The sequence below is a fragment of the Rhinopithecus bieti genome, unplaced genomic scaffold (assembly GCF_001698545.2).
Source record: "Rhinopithecus bieti isolate Rb0 unplaced genomic scaffold, ASM169854v2 scaffold_4916, whole genome shotgun sequence".
Taxonomy (NCBI): domain Eukaryota; kingdom Metazoa; phylum Chordata; class Mammalia; order Primates; family Cercopithecidae; genus Rhinopithecus; species Rhinopithecus bieti.
Genome location: NW_016804605.1, coordinates 64021 through 86378, shown reverse-complemented (window position 1 = coordinate 86378; position 22358 = coordinate 64021). Strand labels below are relative to the sequence as shown.

The following is a 22358-nucleotide window of genomic DNA, read 5'->3' as shown; positions in this document are numbered from 1 at the left end:
GTGCTTGGGAAACAGCAAGGAGGCCAGTGGGGCTGAAGCAGAGTGAGGAAGGGGGCAAGGAGATGATGAAGTGGGAGGACAGAAGGGCTGTAACTATGAGGATCTGGCCATTTCCTCAGAGTGGGATGGGACCTTTTGGAGAGTTTCCAGGAAAGGAGAGTCTGATCAGACCTCTGTCTCTGAGCTTAGCCACCCCTAACTCCCACAGCTCAGATGGAAACCGGGTCTCCAGTCCAGGTGCTGCAAGCCTGGTTAGGCAGCCCTGTGGCTTCCTGCGGCTGCCCTACCGGCCAGCAAATGGCTGAAGTTCCCCAGGGCTACAGCCTTGGGGAGCTCCTAGCCTCGTCTGAAATGAAAAGCAGACAGGAAGCACACCAATCTAAACTGGCCTTGGGTCACAGGTCTGCTCAGTAAAGGCTCAGAGGGGTGGGATTCAAGGTGATGCAGAGCTGAGATCAGAGCTGAGGAAGGTCTCTGCAGATGGATAGAGGACTTAGCGTTTTAGACGGTGGGAGCTCACATGTGGAGAGAAGCATGGAGGTGTGCACCGGCCCGCCATGCTGGGTACTGCAAGTGTTAAGAGGTGTGGCCGGTGGCTCATGCCTGTAATCCCAGCACTTTGGGAGGCCGAGGCGGGCAGTTCATGAGGTCAGGGGATCGAGACCATCCTGGCTAACACAGTGAAACCCTGTCTCTACTAAAAATACAAAAAATTAGCCGGGCATGGTGGCACGCACCTGTAGTCCCAGCTACTGGGGAGGCTGGGGCAGGAGAATCACTTGAATCCAGGAGGCGGAGGTTGCAGTGAGCTGAGATCACGCCACTGCACTCCAGTCTGGGCAACAGACCAAGACTCTACCTCAAAAAAAAAAAAAAAAAGAAAAAAGAGATGTGACAGGCAAGTGGGTAGGGGCCAGAAGGCCTGCCTACCTTACTAGCCTTGGTCCTGCAGAGGATGATGAGCCACTGAAAACACCTAAAAGGACCACAGGCCATGAGCACATTTGTCTTAGGAAGGCCTGGGCTGCCAGGTGAAGCATTGATGGGGGGAGGTTGGTTAAGAGATTCACAAGGAGGATGCTGATAAGAGACCAAGGGAAGGGAGAGATCTGAAACCCAGCAGCGGGGCTGGCAGGGTGGTTATTCTTTGATACGAGGATGGAGACAGCAGGGCTAAGGGTGGCGCATGGGGACCATGAGCCTTCCAGTACCGGGACTTTATCTTTTCCCTTCTGATTCTCCCACACCCAGCAGAACACCTGGTCCTAGTGCTCCCTTTCCTCCAAATCCAAACTCTTTTTCCACACTTCCTCCTCCAGCCCTGCTCCCTAACCCTGGTTTCCTCCCTTATTCTCCTCTTCATCATCTTTTCCTTTACTGAGTCCAGAGCCTACAGAGTCTTTTTGCTTTCATTTTTTTTTTCCATTTGATTCCCGTAAGAACACTGTGAGGTATGAACCCATTTTACAGGTAACAATAGGGGAAGCTAAGAGAAGTGAAGTGACTTGCTCAGCACACTCTGAACCTTCCAACTCAAAATTAATTAGGGGTCTTGGCCGATAATTGAGTCAATCAGCCTTTGCTGTGCTTAGGGGCCACCCAGACCCAAAATATAGCAGCTGTCATCTGTCAGGGCCACCCTAGACCTGGGTCCTAGCCCATGAAAGCAGAAGTGGTTCTGGGTGGAAAGGATTCAGGTATAGGAGTCTTGAGATCTTTGGGACCTACACTTCCATTAGTTCCCTTGCAGGACCTTGGGGAAGGCCCATCCCTCTTTAAGCTGTGTCCTCATCTGTGGAATGTGGGCAATAAAGCCAGTCTGCCTTCACCATAATCCACAGGGCTACTGTAAGACTCCAAGGAGGCAATGTTTGTGAACATTCTCCCTGATGGAAAGGATTGCGCAAATGAATCTCCCCCATTTCCTACACTCTCTCCCAGGCCCAGAATACCAATGGCCTGTGCTACCATTTATTAGAAGATGATTGTGTGGTCAACATCATGGGCTCCTAACCCCCAACAGGAGCTTAAGTTAGGTGCTCCACAGGCTGATGTCTCACTCTAGAAACTCTCCCAGGGAAATCGTACCCCAGCCCCTACACACAGATGAATCTCAAATCTGCTTCCGTCTCAGGTCCCTCAACTGAGCTCCATCCGTGTCCTTTTGTGGCCGCCATAGTCTGTTCAGGCTGCTATAATGGAATACTATCAACTCTGTGGTGTGTAAACAGCAAACATTTATTTCTCCCAGTTGTGGAGGCTGGGAAGTCCAAGATCAGGGCCTGGCAGATTTGGTGTCTGGTGAGGGCCTGCTTTCTGGTTCACAGATGCCATCTTTTCAGTGTCCTCCAATGGTGTGAGTGGTGAGGGAGCTCTGTGAAGGCTCTTTCATAAGAGCACTAATCCCATTCACTAATCCCTAATCACCTCTCAAAGGCCCCCACCTCCTAATATAATGACCTTGGGGGTTTGGATTTCATATGAATTTGGGGGGGGACACAGTGTTCAGACCACAGCAGCAGCCAGCGGCCCTGTGGATATCTCCACTAGCTTGCTGCACAGTCCCTTAAGCTTACCATGTCCAAATTGAACTCATCCCCTGCCCCACAGCCTGCTCCTGGTCCTGGGTTCACCACTCGATGTGGGCTCCACTGGCTCAGTCAGTCTGGGTGCCAGACTCAGCACCTCCCTCTCCCTCCTCCCTCCTCCATTCTGTCAACTACTAGGCTCTGAAAGTCCCCTTCCTCAGTCTCCTGCAGGCCTGGCCATCCTCTCCATTTAATGCTGCAAGGTCTGGCCACTGTTCCCTCAGCAGTTGCTGGCTAAGTCTCCCTGATGGTGCTCTTGTCCACACTGCCATCCAGTCCTTTCACTCCACGACATAGTGAGCTTCTTCTGCTTTCTTTTTTATTTACTCCCTTTTATACCCCAAAGCCCTCCTCTTTACCCTAGTCAATCATTCTAGCATGTTTTATTAGCATTTTTTTTGTTTTGTTTTATAGAGATGGAGGTCTCACTATGTCGCCCAGGCTGGTCTTGAACTCCTGGTCTCAAGCGATCCTCCCGCCTCGGCCTCCCAAAGTGTTGGAATTATAGGCATGAGCCACCACACCTGGCCTCTAGTGTGTTTACTGTGTCTTCTCAGTTTCTAAGTGTTCTTGCAAAATGTGAATTATTGTATGTGTGTGTGTGTGTATATATGTGTGTGTGTGTATATATGTGTGTGTGTGTGTGTGTGTATATATATGTGTGTGTGTGTGTGTGTGTGTGTGTGTGTGTGTGTGTGTATTTTAGACAGAGTTTTACTCTTGTTGCCCAGGCTGGAGTCCAATGGCACAATCTTGGCTCACTGCAACCTCTGCCTCCCAGGTTCAAGCGATTCTCCTGCCTCAGCCTCCCAAGTAGCTGGGATTACAGGTATGTGCCACCATGTCTGGCTAATTTTGTATTTCTAATAGAGATGGTATTTAACCGTGTTTGTCAGGCTGGTCTCAAACTCCTGACTCAGGTGATCCACCTGCTTCAGCCTCCCAAAGTGCTGGGATTACAGGAGTGAGCCACCGCGCCTGGTCAACTTCTGTGTATACATTCTTGATGCACTTTTTCCCCACAGCACTGGGTTTTAGGTCCCATCTAGCAGCCCCTAACTGCTGCGCAGGGCCCCACGACACATATCTTCTCCCAAGGGATGGATACCCAGGCTGCCTCCTTTCCCCACCACCACAAAGAACACTTATCAACTTCCTCATGCATCTCTCTTTATGGACCTGTGGAAGATTCCCCCGAGCTATGTATCTACGAGTGGAACTGCTCAGTCGTGGGTATGCATGAACTCAGTAAGACTGAAGTGACCAAATAATGACAGATGTCTACAGATTGCAGAAGAGCTGCGCCAATTTACCATCTCACCAGCAGTGCCTGAGGTTTCCTGTATCCCTAGGAGGCGGCGCCTTCTAAAGCAGGCATCTGCCTACATCCCTCCCCTGCTTAGCAGCCCACAGTGCCTTCCCACTCCTATCTGGATGAAGTCTCCCTCCTTAACACAGCCTCCAACGCTTCCCTGGCTCTAGCCTGAGACTCCTCTCCCCTCTCTCTCTGGGCTCTGTGCACTGCAGGACTGCAGTTGTTCCTTGGTTCCGTGTGTCCTGCTCCCTCCCATACATGCTCTTTCCAAACCCCCTGCAGGGGAGTTTCTTCCCTGGGAAGCCTTATCTGACACTTTACCGCCAGATGGTCTATGTACCTCCTCGGGACGCCGCAGCCCCCATACTGACCTGCTGTGCTGTTGGTGTCTGTATATGTTTCTGACACTTTCATTAGACCAAAGTTTCTCAACCATGGCACTTTCAACAATTGGGATGGGGAACTCCTTGTTGAAGGACTGTCCTGAGCAGAGTAGGATGTTTAGCAGCATCCCTGGCCGCTACCCATTAGATGATAATAGCATACCCCTCAGCCCCCACAAGTGTAATAGCCAGAAACATCTCCAGACATTGTTAAATATTACCTGGGGATCAAAATCACCCCTGGCTGAGAACCACTGTATCAGACTATGAACTGCTAGGGCCTGGGGCTGGGTCTTATTCATGTGTGTATCGTGGCACCCAGAGCAGGGCTGGCCCAGATTAGGTGCTCAGTAAATGCTGCTAGAATCTGTGGTGGCCAATTACTGGGCAGAGACCCAAGGGCGGGACTCAGAATTCAGGGTTTTGGGATATGCATGATGTCGTGGGGGTGGGGCTGTCTCTTCTTTCCCTTTTTTCCCTTTCCCCGACAGCCACCCAAATCATCATCTCCTTTTGTTCTTATAATATGGGGCAGGGGAAACTGAGACATCCAGCAGACTCACTGTGTGGCCCTGGGGAAGCGACTTCATCCCTCTGCTTCCTCACTTATACAATATGGGCAAAACAGACTACGTAGGTCAATAGTTATTGACTGAGCCAACAAACCAAGGCAAACTCCTCTCAAAGTGATGACTGCTCCAGAGCCTGGGGGATGTCCCAAAAGGAAACAATCAAGATAGAGAAGTAAGCCACATGACATTTATAGGGAGCATGGCTGGAGCTCAACCACCCTGAGGAGGGTTGGGGACTCAGGGACGTCACTGCTTCAAGGACATCTTCCAGGAGCCCAGTGCCTGCATGATCCAGGAGCGCCGCTGGTGGGAAGTGGGCAGGTTCTCACAGCTGGGGCTCCAGTGGTGCGTGGTGACCGGGTAACACACCCACGAGTCCCCGTGTGGCAGCCAGGAGTTCTGCCAGCAGCTGGCCAGGATGTGGTCCTGGACCTGGGCCGCGTAGATGCACACTGATGCTTCTGGGTCATGTCTCAAGTTTTCCAGAGCTGCATCAAGGGGAAGGGAGAAGCCTCCTGTTAAGACCCAGGACCCCATGTGGGTCTCATACCTAATCCTTTCCATCTCCGTGCCTTGGCTTAAGCACCCTCTACTTGGCATACCCTCATCTCACTTTCCTCCTGGCACTTCAAATTATTCACATTTTTCAGAGCCTGAGTCAAAATCCGCCTCCTCCAGGAAGCCTTCTTGGACTGTCCCAGCCTACCTTAACACTGTCATCATATTCCTTGGTTACAAAGTGAGTCAGTCCCCACTTAAGAGTCACCCTGCACTAAACGGCTTTCAGTCTTGCTTTTGAGCCTCATTTCCTTAATGAGACTGTGAGCTCCCCTAGGGTGAGGCTGTGTTCTGTCTCTTGGTAACCCAGTGGTACTTAATGCTTTACTCATCCTGGATTAAAAACTAGTAAAACTGGCCAGGCACAGTGGCTCATGCCTGTAATCCCAGTACTTTGGGAGGCAGAAGCAGGTGGATCACTTGAGGTCAGGAGTTCGAGACCAGCCTGGCCAACATGGTGAAACCCTGTCTCTACTGAAGATACAAAAATTATCCAGGCGCAGTGGCATATGCCCGTAGTCCCAGCTACTTGCCAGGCTGAAGCAGGAGAATCGCTTGAACCAGGAGGGGGAGGTTGCAGTGAGCCAAGATCGTGCCACTTCTCTCCAGCCTGGCCAATAGAGTGAGACTCTGTCTCAAAACAAACAAACAAACAAACAAAAAACTAGTATAACTGAACTGAGTTGAAGACCCTTGTCTTGGGACACATCCCTTCCCTTTCCCTATTACCCACTGTGATTCTACTCACTCTCTCACTATCCCCTGAAATCTCACCAACGCGGGGCATGACTTACCAGCTTTCACTTCATTCAGACGATCTTCCGTCATTATGCTCTCCATGCAGGGGACCAGGGACCCTTGAGTGTAATCCAAGAAGTGAGGGCATTTGTCTTCTGACTTCGACCCCACCCCAACCCACTCTTAGACCAGAGCTCCTCAGAGATGCTCTTCCCATTATCCTCCAACCCCACACATGAGGACACAAAGCTTCATTTGAACCCTGGGACAGATTCCCCAAGAGGGGTCCTGAAAAGGATGGCTGGTCCAGTGGGCAGGATGGCATCAGGATAGGGGCAGTATCTGGGCTGCAGCTGACTCTGGCAGTGCAGCCTCAGGCTAGCCCAGTACCCAGGCTGGGTCTCAGTTTCCTCATCTGTAACACAGGGAAGTGCTGCCTCTGCTGTCCACCTCTGCGGGGAGTTTGAGCAGTAATAACATGTAAGACACTGAGCACCTTGCATACTTGTCAGGCATGGCTATAGCAGGGCCCTGGAGGGCTAAGACTCAGCTATGCTGGGTCAAGGATATGTTTCTGATGACTTCTCTGATGCACTGCTCATCCCTCCCTTGCTCCCAGTCTGTAAGCCTGGCTCCTGCAGTACTTGCAGGTCCTTGAATGGGCTGTACCTCTCAGAAGGTCCTTCCCTCACTATTGTTTTTTGTTTGTTTGTTTTAGACAGTGTCGCCCAGGCTAGAGTGCAGTGGCATGATCATAGCACACTGCAGCCTCAAACTCCTGAGCTCAAGCAGTCCTCCTGCCTCAGTCTCCTGAGTAGCTAGGACTATAAGCATTTGCCACTATGCCCAGCTAACTTTTTTAGTATTTGTTTTTTGTAGAGATGGGGTCTTGCTATATTGCTTAAGCTACTCTCAAATTCCTGCCCTTAAATGATCCTCTCACCTTGACTCTCCAAAGGACTGGGATTACAGGAGTGAGCCACCCTCCCTGGCTCCTCACTTCTTTTCCTGGTAATTCCTATTTGTCCTTGAATATTCAATTTAATAAGTGGTTCTTCCAGGAAGTCCTTCCTTGCTCCAGATAAGTTAGGTGCTTCCCTAGGTTTCTTGAGTATCTGTGAGCTTTTCTCTATCTGTTCATACCATAGTGTATTTTACTTGTGATTTATTAATTTTATCTCTCACCAGACCAGAAGTTACTTAATCTTAGATCCACTGAGGGGTGACAGTGGGAGGGCAAGGATCTTAGCATCCTAAAATTGCAGGCAAAATTGTATACATACATGCACTTTTTTCAGGGAAGTATTCATAATTTTCTTCAGAGTCTCACAAAAAAAGCCATAACCCCAAAAAGGTTACTAATCACTACACTGCTCTGGGAGTTATCTATGGGCAGATCCAGGCTCTACTCAACTCTGTTTCCCCAGCACAGGCCCTGATATAGAGATGATTCCCGGGGTGTTCGACCTTCCATTTTAGAAGTGATTAATTTGGAGCAAGATTTAAAGAGATCAGCACATAGGAAGTAGATGTCTCTGTGCAGCCCTCACATTCTAAGGGATGCCTCCAGTCCTGGGCATTTTTCTTCTGCCCCAGCATGATCATGTTAACAGCCACCCCCTATCACCACACACCTTCATCAGCATCACCTCCTGAAGGGCTCTTTGTTGTTCTAGCCTAAGCATCATACCTCTCACAGAGTAGGGAATCAACGTTTGCTAAATAAACCAGCAGATGGGTGGATAGATGACTGGATGGATTAAAACAGCAAATTAACTTGGGAAACGTACTAAAAGAAATATCACTTCACAAATGGGATCATTTCCAAGCCTCTTTGCAACAAGGTCTCCTGGCCCTTGGTGAAGGGCATGTGGTCATTTGGAGGGAGGGGTGAGTAATGGGAGGAGACACACCCACTTGCCATCAGAAGGGTCCTGTGGGGGCTCTGGTCAAGGGGAATGTGCTTTTGTTTGTTTGTTTGTTTGTTTCAAAAAGGCAGAGTTTGGGAATATGGGAAATGGAAGAAGGAAGATTGCTGACATTGAGCACCTGTATGTGCCATCCCTCTCCCCCTTTTAAAAAATATTCTCATTCAGGCTGTGAAACAGGAGGTGATTCCTATCTTACAGATGAGGAAACTGAGGCTCAGTAGGAATAAATGATCCGGTTAGGGTGATACAGGAAGGGAACCATGGAACTGAGATTCCACTTGACTCTTTTCACCATGGTACTTGGCTCTTCCTGCTGTTGTCAATGGGGGATTTGCCCAGGCTCCTGCTAGGCTTGTACCCATGCTGTACTCTGGAGAAAAGCAGCAGTTCTGCCATGTAGAGTTGTCAAGGCTGTGACCTGCACAAAGACTTCAGACTGAATCCAGCCTGTGGCTCACTTCCTAAGCCATGATCTTAGAGCGGGGAAAACCATTCTAGTTTGCACCATGGCTGTCTGCTGGCCAAGCCTTGCACCCAAAGAGGGGCATCCACCCAAGTGCTGGAAGGGCTAGCAGCCTGGGAGGAAACAAATCAGAGAGCAGGCAGAGCCCTGGCAGCAGGATGACTTATGCCAGGGCAGGTTACCTATGAATATGACTGAGCACTTCCGGAGGGAGGCCCGTGAGTTCTTGGCATATTCCAGGCTCTGGCTGAGGAATATGAAGGCGCTGTCTTGGTGGGTGTTGACCTAGGACAAAAAGAAACCCCAAAAGTGCTGGCCCCTCAGAGGAACCAATTGCCCATCCACTCTTCTTGAAGCTAGGAATGGTGACCCTCGCCCCCTGCCTCCTAAATACATCTGCTGCCTCTGCATGAGCCCCCCAGAGGCTCCTCTTAGCTGATTTGAACAATCACTTCGATGATGTTCCTGCCTTGGGTGTCTCCTCTTCCAATTTATCCCCCTGCTGCAGTCAGAGTGAAAGTTCTAAAATGCAGATCCAGCCAGAGATGGGAATGGACATGGCATGTGAGGGACATAGGTAAGGAGACAGTTTGACAAGGGTGAAGGATTCAAGATATAGAGCAATGGGGATAAACTGGAGAGTTAGGGGGTCTTAAAAGCCCTTAAAAGCCAGACAAAAATAGGGCTTACTTGTACATTAGGAAATAGGAAGGCAACATTGATTTATTCGTAATAGGACAGTGAGAAAGCCATGTTTTGGGTAAAATAGTCTGACAGAGATAGTCAGGATGGGTTTGACAGGTAGAAAGTAGGAGAAAGTTGTCCAGCTAAGAAGCTTGTCCAACTAAGGAGCTTGTCCAGCTAAGGAGCTGTTGAGGGAGAAGATGAGAAATCTGATCTGATTAACTCTCCTGTTGATGACCTATGTATATCAAGGTCTGAGCTCCTAGGCCTGGCATGCAAAGCTTCATGATCATATTCTGGGTCTGACCTTCCTTCCAAGTCTCAGTTCTTTCCACTGACTCCACCTGTCATGCCCACCATGCTGCACTCCGAGGACATGGCCAGCTATCCCCAGATCTGCACCCTCTACAAGAAATTGCTCCTATTTGGAATGCCCTTCCCACTCTTCTTCACGTCATAAACTCCCTCTCACCCTTTAAACCTCAGCTCAGATGCCACCTCCTCCCTGAAGCCTTCCACAGCCCTTAGGCAGAGCTCCATCCCACCACCCTTGATGTTTCTAGCAGATCTTGCTCATCTTTTTTCATGACACCTATGACACCATGCTGTAATTATTTATACTTATCTCCCCCCACTGTATCTGGAGCTCCCCCAAGAGAAGGGTCGTTTCACTCAGCTCAGAGTCTCAGCACCCTGGACAGGGCCTGGCTTGCATCAGGTGCCCAAAAAGTATCAGATGAATGAATAAACAAATGAATGAATTGGTTACCAGCCCCTTCTTAAAGCTAAGCCTGGAGGCTGACCTTTAAATGAGCAAGCTCTTGATGGCCTGAAGAGCAAAGAAGAAACTGCGGACTCAAAGAAGAAACTGAGGACTCAAAGAAGAAACCGAGGACCTGTAGAGGTCACAAGCTGGCAGCCACGGGCTACAGTAGCCTGCAGAGCAATGACAAGCACAGTGTTTAGAACGTGCTACATCTGGCCAGGTGTGGTGGCTCATGCCTGTAATCCCAGAATTTTGGGAGGCCAAGGAGGGCAGATCACCTGAGGTCAGGAGTTCGAGACCAGTCTGACCAACATGGAGAAACCCCATCTAAAAATACAAAATTAGGGCGTGGTGGCGTATGCCTGTAATCCCAGCTACTCAGGAGGCTGAGGCAGGAGAATCCCTTGAACCCAGGAGTTGGAGGTTGCGGTGAGCAGAGATCACGCCATTGCACTCCAGTTTGGGCAACAAGAGGGAAATTCCATTTAAAAAAAAAAGGCCGGGCGCGTTGGCTCACGCCTGTAATCCCAGCACTTTGGGAGGCCAAGGCGGGTGGATCATGAGGTCAGGAGATTGAGACCATCCTGGCTAACACGGTGAAACACCGTCTCTACTAAAAATGCAAAAAATTAGTCGGGCGTGGCAGCAGGCACCTGTAGTCCCAGCTACTTGGGTGGCTGAGGCAGGAGAATGGCGTGAACCCAGTAGGCGGACCTTGCAGTGAGCCAAGATAGCGCCACTGCACTCCAGCCTGGGGGACAGAGTGAGACTCTGTCTCAAAAAAAAAAAAAAAAAAAAGGAGCTACATTGAATGCTAATTCATGTCCTATAAAAATGTAGGGCGGGTGCAGTGGCTCACGCCTGTAATCCCAGCACTTTGGGAGGCAGAGGTGGGCAGATCACCTGAGGTCAGGAGTTCGAGACCACCAGTCTTGCCAACATGGTGAAACCCCATCTCTACTAAAAACACAAAAAAATTATCTGGGTGTGGGGGCGCACGCCTGTAATTCCAGCTACTTGGGAAGCCAATGCAGGAGAATCTCTTGAGTCCCCTAAGGTGAAGGTTGCAGTGAGCAGAGATCGCACCACTCACTGCACTCCAGCCTGAATGACAGAGTGAGACTCAGTCTCAAAAAAAAAAAAATAGGTTTCTAGCTTTTCTCATGAAACCAGAGGAGCTGGCAAGTGAGGGGCCTGTACGGTGAGCTTGAGCTCTTCACCCCTACCTTCAATGGGGCCAGGGCTCTCTAGGTTGCTCAGGGACCACCACTTCCACACCACTCATGATTATCTGCCTGGTCACTGGCCACCGTAAGCATTTGAATTACTGACCCTGGCAGGTACTTCCTCCAGACCTCTATTTCCCACTGGAATGTGATGGTAATATCATTAGACCCTCAATTGCAGAGGCTTTGAGCATTACTGATAACAGTGGTGGCCAAGGAGCTTTTCTCAGTCCTATAACAATTTGTGGCTTTGTGTATTTATGTTAGATTGGTGTGGGGAATCATGGACTCCCCACTCAGATGTCTCTTCACACGGGAGGGATTAATTCCCCCAGCTCTGGGCATCACGTGGACTGAGAACTGCCTGGCCCAAGGTCAAGTCCTTCACAGGGTGACTGGCATCCAGTGACAGATGAACACAGGAGTGTACAGACCTGACCCCGGACCAAATTTGGGAATCTCATGGCAGTGTTGGCTGAGACCTCTGCTGAAGCTACATTGCAACTTGACTTCTCCCTTTGTTATTCCTGTTTCTTCCGCTCCCTTCCACGGGTATTGGTCCCAGGGGCACTCCCTCATATGCTCACTGCTGCCCACAACAACAGGGAAGGTAGATTGAGACCACAGGCAAAGCTTCCCAAATGCCATGTGGAGGACTAGGCTGTATCCTGCAGAGTTGTGCTTCTATGTGTGTGTGTGTATGTGTGTGTGTGTGTGTGTGTGTGTGTGTGTGTGTGTGCATGAGCATGGCTTGCTCCTACCTCATGATTTTCACAGGTATCACCGAGAAAGGAAGCTCCATGGTTAAATAAGCTTGGGAAACTATATAGACAACCATGAACACATTTCCTCAGCACAAAACGTCTCAGAGCCTTTAGTCTCCTGATGTCATTGCAAATCTCCAAGAGCAGAATGTCAGTGTAGTATTTCCTAAACTTACTTGTCTTCAAACTTCTTTTCCTCCCTCTGGGGCATATTTTATGAGACTGCTGTTGCAGGTAATACACTCTGGGAATTGATGTTGTAGGAAAGGAGCCACTGCGGCCCTTGAGGCAGAGATCTCATACAAGCAGACTGTGTTTTAACAAGACCATTCTGATGGCCTGGGTAGGAAATGGATTGGAGCAGATAAAGTTAAAGGCTGGGAGATCCCTTGGGTGGCTGGGCCAATAGCCTAACCAAGGGATGTCGGTACCCTGAATTAAGGGCAATGAAGGTGGCAGGGTGGGGAGGGAAAAGCAGATTCCAAGATACTCGGGATATTCAAGATTGATCAAGTGTGGAGGGTGAGGGAGATGATTCTAGGCTTCTGCTTAGGGGATATAGAGGGAAAAGGAGGAATTGAAAGGAAAAGGCACAGGCTCAAAAGAGACAAACTGAGCTTGAAGTGCCTGTGAGGTATGCAGGAAGCCACTGAACAGAGAACACTAGAAGTCGAGAGAGAAGCCAGAGGTGGAGATGAACGTTCCAGAGCCAACAACTTGTAGTTGGTCATGGAAATAGGATGCTGGTGGGAAAAGAAGGAAGAGAGAGACACAGAATTAGCCACCTCCAACACACTTGTAAGGAACCACTCTACTCTCTGGGAGCACTCACAAGGCACTTGCAAATTTTGGCCACTGTCTGCTGCTGGTTGTCCCAGGGCTTCCGGCTATAAGCTCTTTTTGGCAACTCCCAAGCCATGAAATAAGAACAGCGTAACAGGGTCTTCACACATTTCTGAGAACCAATAGGAAGAAAATATCAGAACTGTGGACAGCCAGACTACGGTCCAGAAAAACGGATTTTGAAAACTCAGTTTCTTTTGAAATTGTACAAGTGAAGTTGACCATTTTAATTTTTTAAATTACTATTATTTTATTTTATTTTGCACATGATTTAGGACCTTTTTCTTTTTTTATACATCAGCTATGACCAGAAGCTGGCCATGTTGAGGAAGAATCCTGATGTGGGCGCCTTTAGAAAACAGACGTGGCTGGACATACATAACCACCCCCAGGATTGTTTGCGACTCTGGCTTGGTTAAGGTAAAAAGAGGTGCACCCACAGGGCCCGAAGGAGGGGTAGAGGGTGCAGGGCTCACGCACACTCACCTGGCTCACCTTGGCGTTGCCCTCCTGCATCGTCAGCAGTAGGGGCACCAAGGTGCTGACCAGCTGCTCCTCCATGGCCTGGGTGCGTGGTGCCCGAAGCTTCTGGACCACCTTCCCATACAGGTTGATGCAGGAAGAGCGCACGTCCTCTCGTGACTGGGGAAGACCAAAGGCTCAGAGGGGATCCCTCCTCTGGGACACCACTCACTGCGGCTGATCCAGAGCCATTGTTCCCCTCACTCAAGCCTAGGTCTGGTGATCTCCCGACTCTTCCCAGCCAGGCCCCCACTAACCTAAAAGGCACCTGAGTGCTAAGTAGGAAAATGCCTTCCTCCCCTCCTCTGCTAGGGGCAGTTTAAAGAAAAAAAAAAATCTAGCCAGGTGCTGTGGCTCATGCCTGTAATCCCAGCACTTTGGGAGGCTGAGGCGGGAGGATCACATGAGTCCAGGAGTTCAAGACCAGCCTGGGCAAGATAGGGAGACCCCATCTCTACAAAAAATGCAAAATTAGCTGGGCATTGGTGGTGCATGCCCATAGTCCCAGCTATCAGGAGGCTGAGGTGTGAGAATTGCTTAAGCCAGGGAGGTCGAGCTGGGATCTTGCCACTGCACTCCAGCCTGGGTGCCAGAGCAAGACCCTGTCTTTAAAACAAAAAGTACCCCCTCTAGATGAACCAGTCACAATAAGATGATCCTCTCTGGGGAGACTCGATTGTGAAAGGGCTTCCTCCATCAGAACCAGTTAGAATAAGGAACCTTTACAAAAAGATGTGGACCAGCTGGGACAAAGTTCCTCTCCCAGTAGGCTGACCCATCCCTGCCCAGGTCCCAGTGGGGGCACAGGAGGCAATGCAGCCCCCAAGTAGTAAAGGATCCCCTCTCGATCCCTCCCGCTCCTTCGCTCTGTAGGGTCCTCACGTCGCTGAAGTGCGGTAGCAGGATCTGCAGCATCTCCACATAGACCGCACTGTCCATCAGCTTCTGGTCCCGCCCCTTGAAGACGGCCTTGAGGTTGTGGACCGCTTCCACCACCAGCATCCCATCCACATTCTTCAGGCCCTTCACCATGGAGGGCAAGAGGGCCTGCACTTTGGCGGTCTATGGGGCAGGAGCATTTGGGATGAGGGCTCCTACCTGAGCTAGCAAGTAGGAAGAGACCCAGCCTCTGATTCACTGAAATGAACTTGGTGACCCAATCCCCACTTCCAGGCCTTGGCCTATGCCATCCCACCTGCCTAGAATACCCTCACCCAACCTCTTGCTGCTCCTCAAAGCCCTCTTTGGCCTCACTGACTCCTTGGCTGGGACCCCTGAGGCCCTTTGCTGTCCACCCCCTTCCTTGGTTCTAGGTAGATGACACATTATTTCATTAGTTAGCTTTCTGAGTCTATGTTCTGTCCTTTCATAGCAGCTACATCATGAACTGCAACAATGCCTGGTAGAGAAAAACAAAGCACTTTTAAAAATGCTAATGATGCACCAACAATCTGGCCTCAGATTCCTGATCTGTAAAATAGGAATACTTGTGCCACCCTTTGCCCTTCCTATACACACTGTCTTTAGAATCATTGTGAAAAACCTAGATTAGAAACTATTCAAAAGGAATAAAATAGATAGATTTTTAAAGGATATCTATTTTACAGATGGAGCAACTGAGGCTGAGATAGAAATGGTCTCTGATTCCAGCTGCGGGCTTCTCAGGGACTATAATGGCCAAGCTCTGTCCTTCCTCCAGCCTGGGGCCTGGGTGGGCCAGGCTTTCCTCTGCCTCCCACTCACCTTGTCAGTCCTGCGGGCCAGGATGACCAGGCCTCGAATGGACAGCACCTTCATGATGGGGTCATGGTGGCTCAGGCCTTCTGCCATCCGCCCCAGAGAGTATTCCTCAGGGATCCGGCGCACCTGCTCCATCTGGAGGAGCTGAGGGAACAAAGGGTCATTACTTCCCAGGCTGAGGCAGGCAGGGCAGGCCCCTGGCCTCCCATGCACTGGGATTGCACATTGGATACCAGGCTCAGCTCTGCCCAGAGCTTCAGACTTGCGAAACCAACAGATTGCTGGAAGTCTCCGTCTGATGTCCATCAGCACCGTGTGGCAAAGCTGAGTGGGTCACTCTCCAGCTCCAAGCCCCTATAACTGCCTGTTGTTGCCTTTACCGTCAGGCCTCTGCCTGCCCTGTGGCCTCATTAACAGCAGCATGCCCACCCCCCAGCCCACACCCTCACCACCAGTCAGCCAGCTTCCAACCAAGCTGTCCCCTGTTCCCTGAACTACCCAGGCTGTTCCACCTCTTCTGTGCTAGCAAAATGCCCTTCTGCTGGGATGCCACCTCCACTCTGACCCCTGCCACCTCACAGGGCTCCAACCAAAACTCAGAGCCTTGAAGTTAGGCTTGACATTGCCCCTGGCCTCATTTAGGCTGAGTGCCTCCTTCCCTGGGCCCCTGGGTGCCCTGGGCTTCCTCCCGAAGCAACACCTGGAAACCTTCAGTGCCTCCATCTGCCTCCCCTATCCAACGGGGTGCTTCCCTGAGGACAAAACCTGAGCTGTTCCTCCATGGGCCCCTGTTAGCTGACATCAACTCTGGTGCGGAATATGTGCTCAGGGACTGCTTGCTGCATGAGTTCAGGTCCAACATGAATCTTGGCTTGGGCTGGGCACGGTGGCTCATGCCTGTAATCCCAGCAACTCAGGAGGTCAAGGTGGGTGAGTCACCTGAGGTATGGAGTTCGAGACCAGCCTGGGCAACATGGTGAAACCCCCGTCTCTACTAAAAATACAAAAAATTAGCCAACGTGGTGGCATGTGCCCCAGCTACTCGGGAGGCTGAGGCAGGAGAATCACTTGAACCTAGGAGGCAGAGGTTGCAGTGAGCCAAGATTGCACCATTGCACTCCAGCCTGGGCAACAAGAGCAAGACTCCACCTCAAGAAAAAAAAAAGAAAGGAAGGAAGGAACAGGAAGGAAGGAAGGAAGGAAGGAAGGAAGGAAGGAAGGAAGGAAGGAAGGAAGGAAGGAAGGAAGGAAGGCAGGCCAGGCGAGGTAGCTGACACCTGTAATCCCAGCACTTTGAGAGGCTGAGGCAGGTAAATCACCGGAGGTCAGGAGTTTGAGACCAGCCTGGCCAACTTGGGGAAACCCCGCCTCTACTAAAAACACAAAAATTAGCTGGGCATGGTGGCGGGTGCCTGTAATCCCAGCCACTCAGGAGGCTGAGGCATGAGAATCACTTGAACCTGGGAGGTGGAGGTTGCAGTGAGCGGAGATGGCCCCACTACACTCCAGCCTGAGTGGCAAGAGCGAAATTCCATCTAAAAAAAAAAAGAAACTTGACTCCTTTCCTCCTTAGGCATGCCCTCCTCTTGCACTCCCTGTGGCAGGGTTAGCACTACCAGCCCCTCATCGTCCAAGCTGCACACCAGCCTCACCCTCATCTCCCTCCTCTCCCCCACTGGCCTCCACACCCACGGCAGCCAACAGGTCTTCGATGCCCACTGCATCACTCTCATAAACGCTTCTCCCCTCCATGCTCTTGCCTGACATCTGCTGTGACTGTGGAGCCCATGGGTCTGCATTGTGGGAGGAAAGAGCTGGGGAGAGGCAGAGCTGGAGGAGGGGGCAGGACAGGTCACCAGGGGGAGGAGGCAGAAAAGGAGGGGCTCCACCTATCCCCCACCCTCCACCAATTTACACCACCAATATTCAGGCCTGCTGTGCACAGCTTCTGGGCTGGGCACTGGAGACACGGAAAAGAGTCACGAGAACCCTAACAGCAATTTAACTGACTCACAGATAGCACTTCCTATGTGTTCTAAGTGTTTTATGTGAACTCACTATCCTCATCAAAACTCTAGGAGATGGTCAAGTCATCATCTCCATAGTACAGGTGAGGAAACTGAGGCACAGGCAGGTTAAGTGACTTGCCCAAGGTGGCACAGCTCCCTTAAGGAGTTCACTGCCACTGGGAGAAGGGAGCACACACACCATCACAGCAGAGAGGGTGACAGGAAGCCAGGGCAGAGGGGACGAGCTGGGGGTGGGGGGCAGCGTCTGAGCTGCATCAAAGCACCACGGCTTTAATGGAGGCTGACTCTGGCCAGGAGCAGGCACCTCTTCTGGGGAGGTGGAGAAGACTGAACCTGGGCGAAGACCCTTGCTGCAGGGAGGAAGGGCCGCTGCTCAGGAGTCCAGGGAATGCTGGGGACAAGTTAAACCTAGAGTCCCTGACCTTGTGGTGGACACAGGAATGCCCCATAAGGTCTGGCAAGATCCAACCTCCCTCCTCTCATACAAGAACCCATGTGGTAGCCACTGACAGACTTAGAAGTGCCTCTCCCAAGAGGCTGACCAAAATGGAGGACTGTGTCCGGCAGGCCTGCTCTGAATCTCTCTGGACTCTCTGAGCTCTGTGACCTTGAAAAATTCCCCTTAACTCCCCTAAGCATGGGTGTCACAAATCCTTCTCGGCAGGGTTGCTGTGCAGATTAGTGAGATAACATTTGAAAGAGGTCAACACAAGTGTTTGGCACATTGTAGGCCTGTAAGAAATGGTAGTTTCCCTTTCTCTTTCCCTCACCATGGTCAGGGAAATTAGAGTTAGAACTGGGTGGAGCTGGGGCTGGAACCCAGGACTCCCAACCCCAAGGCCAGGGTTGTTCTCCCTGGAGGTGACACATTCTGCTGGTACCTGCAGAGCCAGGCAGTGTTTATTCATCCATCCCATCCCCACTTCTTGGGGCACCTGGGGGTGCAATGCCAATGTGACATGGTCCGTTCTCCCAACTCACAGCCCACCTGGAGTGGCAGAAAAGACGACAAAAGCACCTGGGATGTCGATGCTGCCTCTTGTTCATTTGGCAAACTTTAAGGTTCAGCTTAAATGTCACCTCCTCCAGGAAGCCCTCCTTAATCTTCACACTATCCAAGCAGACAATGAGCCTCCTGCCTCTGACTCTCACTATACAGACCCTGGTGATAGCCCAGACCTGCCTCATGACAACCATCAGGTCACAAGAGCTAGGTAAGCATGGTGGTTAACAGACAAATGGATAAACAAAATGTGGTATGCATATGAAATGAAATGTTATTCAGCTTTAAGAAGAAAGGAAATTTTGGCCGGGGCGGTGGCTCACGCCTGTAATCCCAGCACTTTGGGAGGCCGAGGCGGGCGGATCATTTGAGGTCAGGAGTTCAAGACCAGCCTGGCCAACGTGGGGAAACCCCATCTCTACAAAAAATACAAAAATTAGCCGGACATCGTGGCACTTGCTTGTAATCCCAGCTACTCAGGAGGCTGAGACAGAAGAATTGCTTAAATCTGGGAGGCAGAAGTTGCAGTGAGTCAAAATCACGCCACTGCACTCCAGCCTGGACAACAGAGCAAGACTCCATCTCAAAAAAAAAAAAAAAAAGGTAAGGAAATTCTGATGCATGCAACAATATATATAAATCTTGAAGACATTATGTTTAGGGAAACAGCCAGGCACAAAAGGACAAATATTATATGATTCCACTTACATAAGATACCTAGAAGAGGCAAATTCATAGAGATAGAGAGTAGAACAGAGGTTACTAGGGGCTGGGGGGAGGTGGAACGGGGAGTTTGCATTTAGTGGGTGTCGAGTTTCAGTAGTGAAAGATACAAAAGTTCTGGAGATGAATGGTGGTGATGGTTGCATAACAATGAGTATATTAATGTCATTGAACTGTACACCTAAAATGGTTAAAATGGCAAATTTTATGTTACGTATATTTTACCACGTTTTTTTAAAAACTAAAAGGAAAGGGGAGGGTTTTAGAGCCCGAATGTCTGGATTTGAATCCTGATCTGCCACTTACAAGCTGTCTGGTCTTGGGAAAGTTTCTTAAATTGATGCCTCAGGGTTTTTTTTTTCTCTAACATGGGGCATAGAATAGTATCTGAGTCGTAAGATTAGTATGAGACCAAATGAATCACAAATGAATCAATGTGTGTAAAGCTCTTAGAACATGCTTGGAAGATAGTAAGTGCTCAATAAATATTAACTATTATTGTTAGCAAGTCCCTCTCTTCCGGGTCTGTCCCTACCAACTTCTCCTGACTCACCTCTCCCCAGCACCTCCCCAACACACACTCAGCTTAGATGTCACCTCCTCCAGGAAACCCTCCTTCCCTGATGCCTCCCTCCCTCAAGTCCCTTGTTTCCCTACCACAGCCTGGATGGCCCCATCATAGCCCAAGTCACTCACTAGCATCACTCCCATGTTATAACTGGGGTGTCCTCTGTGTCCTCTGCCACACCAAAAATTCCTTGAGGGCAGGGTAGAGTCAAATTCACCTTTATATGCCTGGTGCCTGATACACAGAGGTGCCTAGCAAAGGTTGTTGGTTCCCTGGGCACTAGGGGAGTCTGGTTAAGAGTGGAACAGGGTAAAGGGTGGAGAGACAGGGAGAAGAGGGAGGGAGACCAACAAGGTCATCATAGTCAAGAGAAATCACGCCCATGGGAAGGCTTTGTAAACTATAAAGTACTGTTTACATAGGAGAAATGACCAGTGACGTGAACCGAGACCCAGGAGGAGCTCCTGCTGTGTACCCGCTGCCCCTGTTGGTACCTCCACGAAGAAGGCGGTGGCCGTGATCTTGTGCTTCTCGTCGCCTCGCTCCAGGAGCGGGATGAGCAGGTAGAGGATGCGACACAGCTCCTGGCAGGAGTAGTGCACCATGGCCCTGGGGGTGGGGAGGAGAAGCAGTCCCCTCAGGTCTCCAGCCCCAGGGGGACCTGTGGGGGGAATTTGCTTGTGACATGGGAAATCCTGGGTAAGCCAGGATCACCTGGATTCCTGCATTCCCAGGATTTTCCACCTGGGTGGGATCTCAGAGGTCATCTGGTTTCACTGCTTCATTTAACAGATGAAGAAACTGAAGCCCAGAAGGGGAAAGAGACTTGCCTGAGGGCACAGCACAAATCAATAAGAGAGGCAGGCTGAAGACCCTCAGCTGCACAGGACCACGTCAGGCAGCAGAGAGAGGAAGGAGAGGATGTGAAGGCCCACTCACCAAGCACCAGGCAGCAGGCACACGCTTTCACATTGTTACTCCATCTGATCCTTCGAAGCAGGTTACTGTTATTATCCCCATTTCATAGGTGAGGAAACAGGCTCTAAGTGTGAACTGCCCACAGTCACAGAGCTAGAAAATGGCAGAGCTGGAGCCCCAACCAAGGGCTCACGTTCCAGCTGCCTGGTTCATTCTACTAAGCCAGTGGTCCTCTAAGTGCCACCCCCACCCAACCAGAGCATCAGCATCAGCTGGAAGCTTGTTAGAAGTGAACCGTCCCAGGCCAGGCATGGTGGCTCAGGCCTGACCACTTTGGGAGGCTGAGACGGGCAGATCATTTGAGGTCAGGAGTTCAAGACCAGCCTGGTCAACATGGCAAAACCCTGTCTCTACTAAAAATACAAAACAAATTGGCTGGGTGTGGTGGCACATGCCTGAAATCCTAGCTACTTGGGAGGTTGAGGCAGGAGAATCACTTAAAACCCCAGAGGCAGAGGTTGCAGTGAGCCGACATCCTGCCACTGCACTCCAACCTGGGCAACAGAGTGAGACTCCATCTCAGAAAAGAAGTGCACCATCCCAGATCTACTAAGCAGGGACTCTTAAGGCGGGGGCACAGCAACCAGTGTTTTAACAGGCCCGGCACGTGATTCCATTGCACACTCAAGTCTGAGGAGCACCGTGTTATGCTCCACTTTCAGTGAATGTAGTGCAGTCTGACAACCATGCCTGGAGTCTGGAATGAGACAGCTGGGTTCAAATCCTGGCCACAGCACTAGCTGTGTCACTTGGGGAAAGATGCTTAACTTCTCTGGGCTTCCATTTCCTCACGTATAATGCTGGGATAATAATAGTGCTATTTCACCGAGGGCCGTGGCTCACGCCTGTAATCCCAACATTTTGGGAGGCCAAGGCGGGCAGACCACCTGATTTCAGGAGTTTGAGAACAGCCTGGCCAACATAGTGAAACCCCATCTCTACTAAAAATACAAAAATTAGCCCAGCATGGTGGCGCATGCCTGTAATCCCAGCTACTCTGGAGGCTGAGGCAGGAGAATCGCTTGAACACAGGAGGCAGAGGTTGCAATGAGCAGAGATCGCGCCACTGCACTCCAGCCTGGGCAGCAGTGCAAGACTCTGTCTCAAAATAAATAAATAAATACGCTACTTCATTGGTCATGGTGAGGATTAAATGGGATCATCCATGTGACAGCTCTCTGCATGGTGCCTAGAGCATAGTAAGTGCTCAACAAATGTGATTGTGTCCTGAGATCCTGGGGAAAGCACCACCAGGAGCACTCAGGGTGCAGGGCTAAGATGCAGACTCTCCTGCAGGAGCCACAGCGTTGTAATCAAGGTGTTCCCTCTTGACCCCATGGGAAGTTGTGCGTGGCCTAGGGAAGAGCTTTGGTCAGCAGGTCACTTCTCAGCTCTGCCACTTCCTGTCTGTGTGACTTTGGACACATGACAATTCCTCTCCCGACTTGGCATGTTCCTGTGCAAAATATATATTAATCACCCCTGCCTCACCAGTGACTATAACTATAGTAAAAATTAGCCTGTGTGGAGCTCTTACCATATGCCAGGGGCTGTTCAAAGTACTTTAATTAATCCTCTCCCCAACCCTCAGAGGTAGGTCTGACTATTATTTCCATGCTATCGAGGGAGAGTGGAGACTCAGAGGGAAGGAACTTGTCCCGGGTCACACAGGTGGCAAGTGGCAAGCTGGGGTTCAGATGCAGTCAGGCCATCTCCAAGGCCATACCTCAACAACTCAGTTATACTACCGTTTCTGTATTGGCATGGGAACTAAATTCATAATGCACTAAGGAAAGGTGCTTTGTGGATAGTCTAAGTGCTCCACAATGGCCAGGAATGGCTGAAGAGTGAGTGCCATCTTTAACATTTGTATTGTCTACCTGCTGAGGAAGACAGCACCCTCTCCGCTATAGCGAAGAGGTGACAGACAGGAAAGGGTCTTGCCCAGAGAGAGATGCAAACC

The 22358-nt window shown here is 50.4% G+C and overlaps 1 protein-coding gene across 15 annotated transcripts in view; it reads right to left on the bottom strand.

Annotated features, from left to right (window-relative positions):
* Positions 1–5014: 5014 nt before the first annotated feature.
* The window catches only part of MROH7 (maestro heat like repeat family member 7), a 69514-nt gene continuing 52170 nt past the window's right edge, over positions 5015–22358 (bottom strand). For 11 of the 15 annotated variants that reach the window (XM_017869376.1, XM_017869380.1, XM_017869387.1 and 8 more), the window contains 8 exons: positions 19912–20026; positions 15097–15237; positions 14236–14415; positions 13318–13473; positions 12821–12943; positions 8731–8833; positions 6211–6273; positions 5105–5346 (listed from right to left, as the gene is read on the bottom strand). In XM_017869376.1, coding sequence (XP_017724865.1) covers positions 5105–5346; positions 6211–6273; positions 8731–8833; positions 12821–12943; positions 13318–13473; positions 14236–14415; positions 15097–15237; positions 19912–20026 — 1123 coding nt within the window. Of the gene's footprint in view, positions 5347–6210; positions 6274–8730; positions 8834–12820; positions 12944–13317; positions 13474–14235; positions 14416–15096; positions 15238–19911; positions 20027–22358 lie in introns of all 15 variants that reach the window. The other 4 variants (XM_017869374.1, XM_017869379.1, XM_017869381.1 and 1 more) reach the window with 4 other exon arrangements.